The 13888-nt window shown below is 31.0% G+C and overlaps 1 protein-coding gene across 3 annotated transcripts in view; it reads left to right on the top strand.

Moving 5' to 3' along the window:
- LOC145971602 (uncharacterized) overlaps window positions 1–13888 on the top strand; it is a 278198-nt gene that overhangs the window by 245555 nt on the left and 18755 nt on the right. For all 3 annotated transcript variants that reach the window (XM_083099472.1, XM_083099471.1, XM_083099470.1), the window contains one exon: window positions 11263–11373. In XM_083099472.1, the coding sequence (XP_082955598.1) occupies window positions 11263–11363 (101 nt within the window). In that variant the 3' untranslated portion in view covers window positions 11364–11373. The remainder of the gene's footprint in view (window positions 1–11262; window positions 11374–13888) is intronic.

Below are 13888 nucleotides of genomic sequence, written 5' to 3'. Positions count from 1 at the left end.
AAATTTATAGGAACTCTCAGCTAGTTTTGATTCACATCGCCAATAAATTCAACAGCAAACTCTCACATTTCATGGAACATCGAATTTATGTTTCGTTTTCCACCGACTATCAAGTCGACTAGGGGGAGATATGAACGTATATATTTTTTGGACGTCACACCTCTAGATTTTTTTTTCATCCGAGCACCAACGATCATCGCCTAGAATAGGAAGCACAATGGCGTAAGATTCAAACAACGTCGTTGATTGCGCGTAGGCGCGCGATCTTTATTCAACGTCGCGTCGTCGTCCTCCGTTAGCCTCGTATAGACGACCGTGAAACCACGTTTCATGGAAATGGAAATGCTAGCAGCCTAATGTGACGGCGGCATGGAAATGGGACGAGTCGTGAGGGGTTGACGGGAAGAGACGACCGGGGGATGGGTCGTACCGGAGAGGGCAGTGAATACACCTCGATGGAAAAGGAGCGTGTTATCGCGCGGCCACTTTTTTCATCCATTTGCGAGCTTTATTCCGAGCAGCGGTGGCGACGGCGACGAGCTCACGTTTGCTAAAGCGCATCTAATGCTTCCTGACCTGAGGCTCACGTGCGCGGATAAGGGCGGCGTTAACCTCGGACGAGCATAATAAGGCACTCGCGCGCGCAGAAGACAGACGACTTTGCGGCACGGAGGCCGATCGCGATAGCGTCGCGATGCGACGCGATTTCGCCGCTGTAACGTCGAGCTTTTCGCCGTGAGCTTTTCACGCGGCAACATTTTAGCCCTTTCAATACCAAGACTTTACGTATTCAGAGAGAAATCTGAATTTTTCATGAGTTTTTTCTCTCTATACTCGCTCTATAAAGGTTTAAGCGAATTTTGGAACGCTTGAATAGACCGGTTTTTTGGCCGTAAAGAAGTTTACAGTTTGAAACCCGAGATTTTATGATGGAAATTACGGCTCTCGTATTATTAAGGAAAATATTATACTACGTGAAATATACAGGGTGGCCCATTTTAATCCATCCAGTCGAATATCTCGAAAACCAAGCCCGGGAGAGAAAAATGTTTCAGACAAAAGTTGTTTGGTTTCAAGGGGGCCATAAGATGGTACCATTGGTTTGATCTTGAAGAGTCATTTGAAGGTCACGTGAAGGTCACCTCAATTTTTTTAAACGGCACCCCCTATTTTTTATTACATATTCTTGTAGCTGACCTCGAGAGCTTTCCAAAACACTATAATTAAGTACCTTTTCGTTAAGTATTTTTTGAGTTATGAGGCTTGAAATAATTTCTTAATTTTACATAAACCGTAAAATATCATGTAAAATATTCATTTTTCGATTATCTTACCTTAATACTTTTACGTACAAAATAATGAGAGGAATCAATAGGTGTAAAGAAAACACATAGTTGTTTTGAAGAAAAAATATGTAATTTGCAATTAACAATTCCATATTTTCTCTTAAAAACAACTATGTTTTTTGTTTACACCAATTGATTCCTCTCATTATTTTGTACATAAAAGTATTAAGGTAAGATATTCGAAAAATGAATATTTTATTAGATATTTTACGGTTTATGTAAAATTAAGAAATTATTTCAAGCCTCATAACTTAAAAAGTACTTAACGAAAAGGTACTTAATTATAGTGTTTTGGAAAGCTCTCGAGATAAGCTACAAGAATGTGCAAAAATATATAGGGTGTTCCGTTTAAAAAAATTAAAGTGACCTTCACGTGACCTTCAAATGACTCTTCAAGGTCAAACCAATGGTACCATCTTATGGCCCCCTCGAAACCAAACAACTTTTGTCTGAAACATTTTTCTCTCCCGGGCTTGGTTTTCGAGATATTCGACTGGATGGATTAAAATGGGCCACCCTGTATAATAGATTTTTACACTGAGAAAAATCGTTTCATTGTACCAACAAGATGTATCTGATAGAAGGCATTTTGGTTAAACCAAGCAGAATTTCTAGTTATCACGATAAGACTCGATTTTTTTATAACTAGAATGTTTAATTGATTTTACTACAAGGATTTGGTTAGTATTTTCTAGTTGGATCTATAAAACTTCTTGTTATATTAACTAAACATGGACATAGTGATGCCATTTTCTTTGTAAATTTAGTATTATTACCAAGAAAATTTGATAAATTTAACAGGAAGAAATTAATCATATTCATCTGATAATTCCTAAAGGGATTCTGATTCGTTCATTTTTTAACAGACATACAGGTTGAATCTACCAGATTTCTAATTAATGCAACCAGATTTTTTTTCAGCGTGTAAATTTTTTTATTTCTTAATATTACGCTCCTTTGCTTAAAGGATTATACAGTAGGATAATAAAGTAGTATAAATCTCGATATACATTACTGATCAACGCTCTTTATTAATTTCGAGAATTAAGCATAATTTCTTTTATCATTTTTCAGCCTTCAAAGTTCCTTTCTTTGATACTGGAATTATAATTATAAATTTTAAATAATCAACAGATTTGCATCGATACATTTATAGAAAACTTTTGGGAATAGTTTACTAATAGTTTACTACTACTGAATAAGCTAATAGTTATCTCGACATATTATGTGAAAATACAGTTTTGTAATTCTTGATTCCATAGACGGTGGCATTCATACACATGAATTATCCACATTGATCGAAGTACGAGATAAACGGTATTGTGACGCATTAGGAACAATGTCAGCCACAGAGGTTCCGTACTTTGGTATTGATCGAATTGAGTCTGCCAATTCAGACCGTCATTAACGTATTCGAGCGATTTGGCGCGTGACTAAGATTATTAGTGAGTTAAATACTCTCCAGTGTGTGTAATTTTCAAGCATACTCCAACCATACCAGGAAAATGAGGCCACGTAAGCGGATATTAGTTACTATAAGCCTCTAATGAGTTAGATGATCCTTGAATATATATATTTGTGATGTAATTGGAGATATTTAATTTTGAAGATATATCGAGCTCGTATTTCTTTATATTTTTCACATTTATTTAATGTAATAATATATGAAAACTTGAATTATATATATAAATTATGATCATAATTATATGCAATTGAAAATTTTGCTTTCCTACCGTAACATCCACATTTTTTTCATCATTATTTCGCCAAGATTGTATTTTACATATTATATATATGTCTACGTAGAAAGTCTTACGGTGACAAAAAACATTCAGCAACTTTCGGAAACAAGTGTACAAGTGCAGCCTGAAGAAGCAAGAAACTACTTGCGAAAGTGCTTTGGCATGGTCAGTTTTACACCATTGTTCTCGCAAACATGGGCTCATCGTTAAATACGGGGCCAGCAAAAGAAAGAAAGCAAACTAATATAAATCTTCATCTAAAAACAAGGAAATTTATAGTGCATTTCAATACATCGGTATAACGAGCATACAAAAACATATCAAATGTAATGAGTGATGTGATAACATCACGCTATTTTTTAGAGTAGTAATTAAAATCTATATATTTGCATGAAATGTATATGAAAAATGTAAATATATAAGAAATTTGATGCTCGCGCAAAAATAGATTAACATTGTTAATAGCACAAAATAATCATCTATTACATCGATAAATTTTGTTTAAAAAAATAAAATAATTAAAGTGAATTAAACAGAATGCAAAGTTTTATATCCTATTATATTTTTGAAATGAATTTAATTTTTTTAAAATCCAATTTTAATTTTTTGCAAATAATACGAGAAATAAACAATGAAATTGTTTTTTAAAAGTTTCTTTAAGAAAGTTATTTATATCGCTATGCTACCTACAAATAATGTAAATAATAATAATTTGGACAAACTAATGTTACATTTTTAAGCTTTAAAATGAATCTAATTTTTTGTTTGTAATTCAATTTTAATATTTGTAAATAGCATGAAAATATGGATAATAAAATTATTTTTAAAAATAATTTTATTATTTATATTGCTATGCTATTTACAAATAATAATAATAATTTATGAATAAAAATACATTTTTTAAATAATAATGATTGTGTGAAATTTGAACGTAAAATTATTCGTCATATTGTACGATATCGTGATTGTACGTTCAATTGTTTTACATTTTCGCTACTGAAAAATTGCTTTTCGTAATGCATAAATGATATGAATAATGAGAAAATAAAATTGAATATAAAGTGTGCAATATATAATATATAATTGAAATTGTAATTAGAACGTATCAGAATGTTGTTGTGATATTGTGGAAATTTGATTTTGTTTTTGTGAAATAATTTTGATGTTAAAATCCATTGAACTAAAATTCATTTATTTAGTTAAAGCTAATGTTAACTAAACAACGTTTCAATGATTTTGATTTTGGTCGATCATCAAAGCGTAACTGAATTTATATAGTGAACCAAATAAATTGTGTGTACATGTTTGTATAAATAATTTACTAACCAAAATTAATACACATAAATAAATGAGATCAGTTTTCAGCGATCTCGTCTATTTAATATGTAATGTATAAAAAATAACAAACACTTGTTTATAAAATTTTTATCTTTAATCTGCAAATTTTGAGACTTGCTATTTATTTATAATAAAATATTGTTCTTAATAGACTGCAAATTTTCCCATTTTCTTTTAAAAAATCATCAATAAAACCAATGCAATTATTGCTGCTACGCATTTATGGAATTTATAAATTTTCAATGAAATTAATACAAAAATAGAAAAGAGATATAAGCGCTACATACATATATCCCACACAATTAATTCCAATAAATATTATTAAAATATTTTTTAAAGTGATGTTTAACTTTTTAATCTAAAATAAACTTGTAATGGAAATATTTACTCTATCATATATGATATTTACTCTATCTTAATTTAATCAATAAAAAAAAAAACTTATTATATAATAATAACTATAATAATTATAATAAATATTAATAATAATAATTATAATAAATAAAAACTTATTATAATTTAATCAATAAAAAAAAAAACTTATTATTGAGAGATTTGTTCGAATAAGCGCCGGGTTAAATGGATTCTTGATTGGAGATTTGAGACCGATGGAATTTTATTTCACGAGCTGCTAAAGACATACGACATTCCTTCGACCATTTCCGGCAACGTAGCTCCACATGAGAAATCGTTCCGCGGTAAGATACAGTCGTGCCCTGCGGCTCGGCGACGTAATCCGGTAATTTCTCTTTCCTGTCTAGTCTAACTTGGGCGATGAGCCCGAGACGAGCACGAGAGCGAAGATTAGGCGGGACCAATTAAAATGCCACCCGGGCCCCAATGCCTCTGCCGCTAATCAACTTGGAACCGCGCAATGTTTGGGTCATTAAGGTGCGCTCTCGGGGCCTGAATTTCCAAGCCGAATGTCCTTAAGCCAATTACATGGAGTCTCCATTCCATTCCAGCATCTACCGCGACTTTAATTCTACCGCCACCTTGATTAATCGATTCTGATTTAATTTCGAGGAAGGTACTGTCCTGTCTTGTTACATGTTTATTTAATGAATGTAATAGATTGATATAATGTTGACGTATTATTAAAAACAATGCTAGAAATGTGAAGTAAAACATACATTGTTAATTTCTGATAAGTTAGTATATCCAAACAGAATAATATTAATATTTGAAGAAGTAAAGAAATAATCTACTTGATATGGAAAATTAATAGCGTTTTTACTTTCAACAATTATTGATAATATTAAATATATATAGTAGATTGTATATCTGATTGATTTTTTTATATTTTAGTCATTATATATTATTTTTTTAACTTTGTAATTTTTATTGCTACTCTCTAAAAGTGAATCAGTGTATTATCACTGTAATCAGTGCTGTACTTATAACTGCTTGTAATCAGTGAGTATTTACTGTTTTTCAGTGATAATACACTGATTCAGTCTAGTGAAAGTAGTATATATACTACTTTCACTAGCGTGAATCAGTGTATTATCACTGAAAAACAGTAAATACTCACTGATTACAAGCAGTTATAAGTACAGCACTGATTACAGTGATAATACACTGATTCACTTTTAGAGAGTACTTTCTTAAATTTATTATATAAGTAACTAATAAAGAATATATCTAACGTAGTATATACATATGTGTTTCAAATATACATTGCATATAATGTATTTATTTAAATCAAATTGCTTACACAATATTATCTAAATTTAATTTGCACTAATTGAAGAGATTAATGTAAAAATATCATGTTAAAGATTGCTGCTTATCTCTTGTATTTATAAATAATTAAAAAAAAATAATTTCATAAAATAATGTTGAAATATTATTGAAAAAAATAAAAGGAATAAAAAATTTCAAAGGACCGATTTTTTTTCTTGTTTGGTACAAACAAGCGTGAAAGAGGTTTAACGATTGATCTATTTCTTTGCCATCGAAAGAGAGAACCACCCAAGTTACCGAAGGCTAAAAATAACCCAACCTCGGGGTAGAGTGAAGTAATAGAGACGAAGGTCCTTTGGAACGTGGCTCTCGTGGCAATTCAGTCCTTCTGTCGACAACTTCAGATTCCCACCGCAGAATCGTAGAGGTAGGAAGCGAGCAATACTAAATTCTAGTACGTGATCGAGGTGCCGATATAGGGTGGATCCGATATAAATGGAAAATATAACCCAAATCGAAAAGTCACTCCAACCTGATTCGACTCAATGATCATAATTGCGTTTATAGAAATGTTCCAAAATTCGTATTTATATCTCTTTAGAGAAATTTCTTGATTAATTTGGAATCACATTTAACTAACATATTAATGTTAATATTAATATTAATATTAATAGCTCTTTAATCTCTTTAAGGATTATTGAGATCGGAAAAAATTATTTTATCTTATTTTTTAATTATATTTTTATCCAAAATATATTTATAATTATTAAATAAAAAAAAATTAAAGAGTACTTAAAATCTCTGAAAATAATAATATATACATACATAGCTATTATGCATTAAGATTAATTACTTCATGAAAGGATTTAATATTAAAACTTAATGTAAACATATGCATCAATATCCTTGAAGAGATTAATTATGCGATAAATAAAATATAAACATATACTTGTACATAAACTCAATTTCGCACAAATGTGTGAATGAAAGTAGAAAGTAATTAAGATTGTCAGAAATTTTATCAATATGCACATGTGAATAATTATTATTTGTATTATTAATAGATGGATCGCGGAAATTAATTTATCAATGTTAAATAACGAGAAGAGAATAAATAATGAACTCCAATAAATTGTAGCCGGATGTTTCCAGATTTATAATAATAGCGAGTTGCGAGGAACATAGCCGTAGGATATATATCGGAAAGCATAAATCATAGAGTCTCCTACTGATCTCGGACCTTTTCCACAGACCTCATCATCAATTTCTTCCCGTTATCTCTATCAAGTATATACGACCAAAATTTGACATTAAGCGCTCAATGTGTCATTGCGATGGCTGTACCTTGTAAATTATGCATCAAAATAAATTTTGCAAGCATATCGTAACAAGATACTTTAAAGTGCGAAAGTCGAATCTTCTCGATTGAAAATATCATTTAAAAATAAAAGATTTGGCAGTTTGTTATAGATTCATATCAATTTAAACTTATGTAAACCTATTTGTTATACAGCGGTATCTTTTGTTACAATATTTAATATATATTTTGAGATATAAAGATAAAAATATATAGATATAAAATAAAAATAATTAGCAGAAAATTTAAAATTACATATATATATTTTTTTTTCAATGTTATAAAATAGTCAAAAAGTATTTGAGACTTTTTACCTATTTTACAACATTGAAAAAAAATATCTAGTTCTCTCATCCAATCCTTTCAATTTCAAATAAAGAGATTAAATTTAAGACCCCGACTTGTGGTCAACCAAGGGACAAACATCGGGAATTGGAATTCTTAACACTGAACAAGCGGGATAGGAAGTGGCTAATAGGAAGTTCTGCCCCTTTGGCGTTGAAGGATTGACGAACGCCTGACCGCATACAGGAAATGTATCCAACGGTCATGAATAGAAGTAGCAATGAGGAATAGAGCCGAACAATGGTATATAGACTGACAATTGTGGCATTTTGATTGCTACAACTGTATATTTTGAGTTATCACCATATAGACTTATTTGCTTTTGCAGTGAAAATATTACTATAATATATCTATAATTTTTGAAAAAGTATATAATGAAAAAGTTGTTAAACTTATCTTGTTTCATGCTTTTATGTCCATAATATAGAATACATAAAAAAGTATAGAAAAGTATTATCATTTATCTAATAGCAAATTATGGCTAAAGAAGCAACTTGTTCTTTTATTTAATGATTAATTACATATTATTTTTTCGCTTTTATTTTGAGCAATTCAAAGTGATTTCACGTTTTTCACGATGTAATCAACAGTGATTAATCCACTTATATCTTTTTAGTTCTTTATGCTTAACCATAGAAGCACTAAAATATCGAACGACCAAGAGGCGCCTTTTCAAGTACGTTATCTCAATATAACGTTCAAAAGATGAAACCAACTCATGGTGGCTCCTAGTTAAAAGCTAGCCAGCTCTTCAAAACCTTTTTCCCACGCTAAGATTAAAAATCCGTCGACGAAGTAAGGAAAGGATCTCTTATGTGATCAAGAAAGTTCCTTGGTAATCATTAAAGCGTTGAAGAACGTTCCCAACAAGGCCGACTCGTGGCGCTCCCGTGGTATTTTATTGAAAAATGCCGGGTCTCTCTTGAAAGAACTGATGGAACGAATGCCTGGATTAAGACCAGTGAAGAAGATCTTAGGATCTCTGTGATTTTTTGCGAGGCGACCAGAAGAAAAATCTGTGGCGTGCCCGTTGGGCAAGGAAAAAAATAGTCTATGGAAGATGCGCGCGCGCGAAGTAAGATCAGTAACGAAGAAAATCAGAAAAGGCAGTGGAACTGAACGCAAGAAAGAGAGAACAAAAATAAAGAAATGAATAGGATAGATGCTAGATAAGTTGTGGAGAAACCTAAAAAACTTGAGACTCAGTAAAGAATCGAGAGAGCAAGTAGGTTAGGCGAAGGGACAGTGGTATTCGAGATGGGAACGAAGGGCGGAGAGAAACGAAGAAGCTGTAAGTCGATAGGCGGGGGTGGTGATCGAGTGGGACGAATTGACAAATTCCAGGGCCATCCTGGAACACGGCCAAGACTGCGATTTCTATCGGCGAGTATGCCGACAACAAACGGAAAAAGAAGAACGGGCCGAAGGGATATTACGATGTTTGGAACGGATCGAATGATCGATAACCGCAAATAATTCTTGGGAAAACTTGGCAGCAAAAAGTATTTATTAGTATTATTCCTGTGGGAGTTTTGACGCAACCTCGTGATTAAAACTCAATCCCCGATGATCTTCTAACAATTTTCTCAGAAACAACAAATGACTTGATTTTGGACCGATACCTTTATTGAAACGCAGATCAGTGGATAAATAGAAAAAAGAATCGAGCATGCATATTAATCAATGTAGTAACATTTACAATGAAATAATTTCAAAAACTATTAAAAATTAATTATCTTGATTTGAAATAGAAATGATTTAAAAAAAAAAAATCATTCATCAATATACATGTTTTGGGAAAGTTTGTCAAGAATTAATGTGTTTTATCAAGATTTTTGTTTACTAAATTTGCAATTGTATATAAAAAAATAAATCATGTCTAGGTAAAATTTATTTTTAAAGCTCTTGTTTCTTATGCAAATCAATAATATTGCATTCCATTGTTGTGAAAGTAGTTTAGTGCATAATGAATAATGAGAAACTAATGTATTAAGGGATTGAGAAAAAATCAAGTTTTTTTTTATTTTGCGAGTTGAGAGTTCATAAAAATATTTTACCCAATTAAATAAAACTTTTAATTGGAAAATAAAGCACGCACAGTAGGACGTCGGAATAATACCGACATGCTGGAAAAATAGTGGTAAACTGTGTTCTCGAAACGCTACTGTCAAAACAAAGACGCAATTTACCGATGGAATCGTTGAATTAGGTTTTGTCATTAAGCAAACGTAGCAAATGGATAGAAGACTTAACAATGTATTTATTTTTAATTTCGGGACGGTATCATATACCAATGTGTAGTCCAATAGGGAGGGAGCATAATTAAGAATATAATCTCTTCAATCAAGAGTATCTGAGTTTAATTAAACCGAATGAAATTTTTTTATCAATGTATATTGCTAAATCTGTCATCTTATCCAGATATAGAAAAAATTAACAAGTGATTACATGAGAGATTGACAAAGTATCACAAAATTAAATATATTAAATATAAATATATTAAATATATTAAATATACAAATTATATAAGTTCTTAATTTAAGAAATAAATTATTTAATTAGAGAAATTGATTTTTTTTAAAAAGTTAAATTATCAATTAAAATATAAATTTGTGAAAATTACAGTCGGTGGAAAATTACTTAGAAATATTTTACTCTCTGATCTCGGAGACATTTTAATTTCATCCTGATGCAGAGATCTCGGATATCTATGATTTCGCATACGTAAAGCGCCGAGCTTTGTAAGAGCCATTAATAAGAGTCGCTTAATTTCACGAGAACCCGCAGGCCTCAACTATTATCTGGAAAATGTAACTTGTTCGAAGAACGATTAAATGAACGCCACGAAAATATGTCAACCCGCAGCGGCTTGCATCTGACGGAAAACCTATAGATGGAACACAACTATTAATGAGATGACAAATATATTCTTGTCGACGAGAGATGCACTGGCTTTGTGAAAAAATTGGATATTTAATACCATGATTTGCGAATTTAAATACCGTTTTACCTTTTACATAGATTTTTCATCGATTTTATTACAATAAGTATTCTTGTTAGCGTAGTAAGAGCCAAAGAAAAAACTAATAAAATTAAAAAAAAAACAAACTTCTTAGCAAATATGAAAAATGCATTATTTTTAAATATTAAAATTGTATTTTCATAAATATATTTATTTAATTTGAAAGATGTGTATTCAAAAGAATTTTTTATATATGATAAAAGTATCAATTTCTTTCTGTGTTGTAAATGTATGTTATATAAAGCTTAATTTGTAGAATAGAAATTAAAAAATGTGGAAACTAAATTTAATTAATTTTTCTTTTTGCTCTTTAATTACTACCTGTCATTGACAGATTACTCCTGGTTTCGCCTAGCAAGCCTCCTTTTGATAAATTGAACAATAAGGTTTTAGTTGAGAGATATAATAATCCCGATATAATTTCAGGTGAACTGCCAGCCGCCGTGCACGACGGCAACGGAGTTTCGAGAGCATTCCTTAATCTTTGGCTGGTTCACCTGACGATGAGCTATGTATTCACCAGATGACAGTACTAAGGTGAGTAATAAAGCAGAGAAAGTTTTCATCAAACTTTGTCTGAGTACATCTCTTTTTTGACGAAAGATCAAGATATATTATCATGAAATGTGAGAGAAGCGCGATTTATATAATATATTATATTTTAATTGTAATATGTCATATATCGGCCAAACAAAAAGACATGTTGGCACTCGGGTAAAAGAACATCGCAACAACATAAAATTGCACGAAAGTAATTTTTCTGTTATTAGCAAACATAAAGTTGAATCTAATCATGACTTCGACTGGTCGTCACCCGTTATTTTACATAATGAGAAACACGTGAGAAAGAGAGAAATTGCCGAAATGTTTTTCATAAAAAAGTTTGACAACACGATTAACTTACAAAAGGACACTGAAAATTTAAACAATATTTATGATAGAATAATAAAGGTTGTCTAGTCTTTCTCTGTGTGTTTGGAGAGATTGACATGATAATCTTGACGAAGTGATTTCCTTATTTTTCACGATATAATACTTAATTAAATTACCGTATGTAAATAACTTGTTGCTCTTTCTTCAAAATCAATGTAATTTGTAATATTGGAAATAATATGTTTTTTGTAGTTCACTCGAAAAGGACCAAAACCTATGGTCGAAACATTGTGATTCTTTACCATCAATAAAAATTGCCAGTGTGGTCGATTTTAATTACGTTTTTTATTTTATTTACTGGCGAACTTAAAGAATTTATTGTTGTATTATATTATATATGTATGTGATTTTTGGAATTTTTTAACTTAATATGAGAGATTCTCTAATGGTTTTAAAAGAGAGTCAATTATTTTTACTTTTGTAATATCCAGATTTTAAAGTGTATTAAAGTTAGTGTATTAAAGTTAATAAGGTGCGCTTACAAGCTCATGCAATGTGTATATAAGTGCATGTAAAGTATATGTAAGTATAAGTCTTACGGCTGATATTATTCTAATAAAATTTTCAATATTATAAACTTATAATCTATTTCTTTTAATATTCGTAGTTTAAAAAAATAATGATATTTACATAAGATTACTTTTTATTCTTTTAAAAAAATGATGACCGAAAAAATATAAAAGTAAATGAATGAAAATTATTTGGGGAAAAGGTTGTCTTTTTCATGAAATTTTTAAATATAATATGAGAATATGAAAGTGTGAACGACCTCACAATTTCGAACTCTGAAAATTGCTTCGTGGATTATTAAATAATCGTACGCGATAATCCACTACCATAAAATTGCATATTGGAACTTATTCGAAAATAGCGCATACTGCTGTTGAAAATCGTTACGATGCCATCATGAACTGTTGTAATAAAATTAAGATGCCGCGTTTATATTATGATCATTTTGAACTACTTCTGCAAGTTGAATAGTTTTCATAATGCTTCATAAAACGCTTTAGGCGGTTATCGAAAATAACTTCTTGTTTTCTTAGAAAATCTTCGTTAAATCTTCCTTCAATCTTTTCGAATTTATCATATCTTTTCATGTCGTTTTTTTGCAGGCTGATACACTTTGTTTTATCATGGTACAAGTTGTCTTTCTTTTTCCCGTTCTAACACCTTCGGTCTTTTTTTTATGCACCCGCCTAAATCCGAGTTTCAGATGAGTTCTCAGGAAGCTCATCGACTTATAAAAAGCTCGAACCAACAGAGTTTCTGGGTTAACGCGAAATATACATCTTTCCGTAAGAGAAGAAAAGAAGAGCGAAAGGATCACTGTGGCTTCTTGACGATATCGAATCCCTTATGCGATAGCGAATCGATCGACATGAATGTTATTTTGAATAACTTGGGATCAGAAGCAGACTTTTTTATTTAAAAAATGTTTAGTTAAAAAACGAAATAAATATATTTTTCAGATATTGGAAAAAAATTAAATATCTGTAAAAAAATCAAATATATGCAAAATACATCGTATATTTAAAATGATTTTTGTGATATATAATATTTGCTAAAATTTGCATACTTGTCTTCGTGGAGTGCACATTTTTCCACAAATCAGATCTACAGTACATAAATAAAAAAACTAACATTTATATTTTTTTTATTTTTATTATATATAATTTTATATAAGATATATATAAATTGAATAATTTATGATAGAGAAAATTTAAACAAAATCATTTTCACATTTTTATTATACAGGGTGATTCTGAACAAACGTTTGTCTTTAAAATATCAAATTCTTGAATGAATTCTAAGACAATTTTTCCTCTTGCAAAATTTTGCCCGGAGCTTAGTTTTTATACTATAAAGGAAAATAGTTAACTAGTTACGGAACGAGTACAAGAGGTAGGCAGGGACGGCGCGATATAAGCGATTACGTGGGGCACTCGCCGCGATCAGCTGATTGCTATACAATCAGTGTGTGTGTGAGAATGTGTACGCGCGCGCACACACACACACACACTGATTGTTACAGTCATCGCGTATAGCAATCAGCTGATCGCGGCGAGCGCCCCACGTAATCGCCTATATCGCGCCGTCCTTGCCTACCTCTTGTACTCGT

This window comes from Camponotus vicinus, unplaced genomic scaffold (assembly GCF_025532165.1).
Source record: "Camponotus vicinus isolate PSW18456_S1 unplaced genomic scaffold, iyCamVici1.0 SCAF_5, whole genome shotgun sequence".
NCBI lineage: Eukaryota > Metazoa > Arthropoda > Insecta > Hymenoptera > Formicidae > Camponotus > Camponotus vicinus.
The sequence above is the reverse complement of the archived record's forward strand: the minus strand, read 5'-3'. Positions and strand labels throughout refer to the sequence as shown.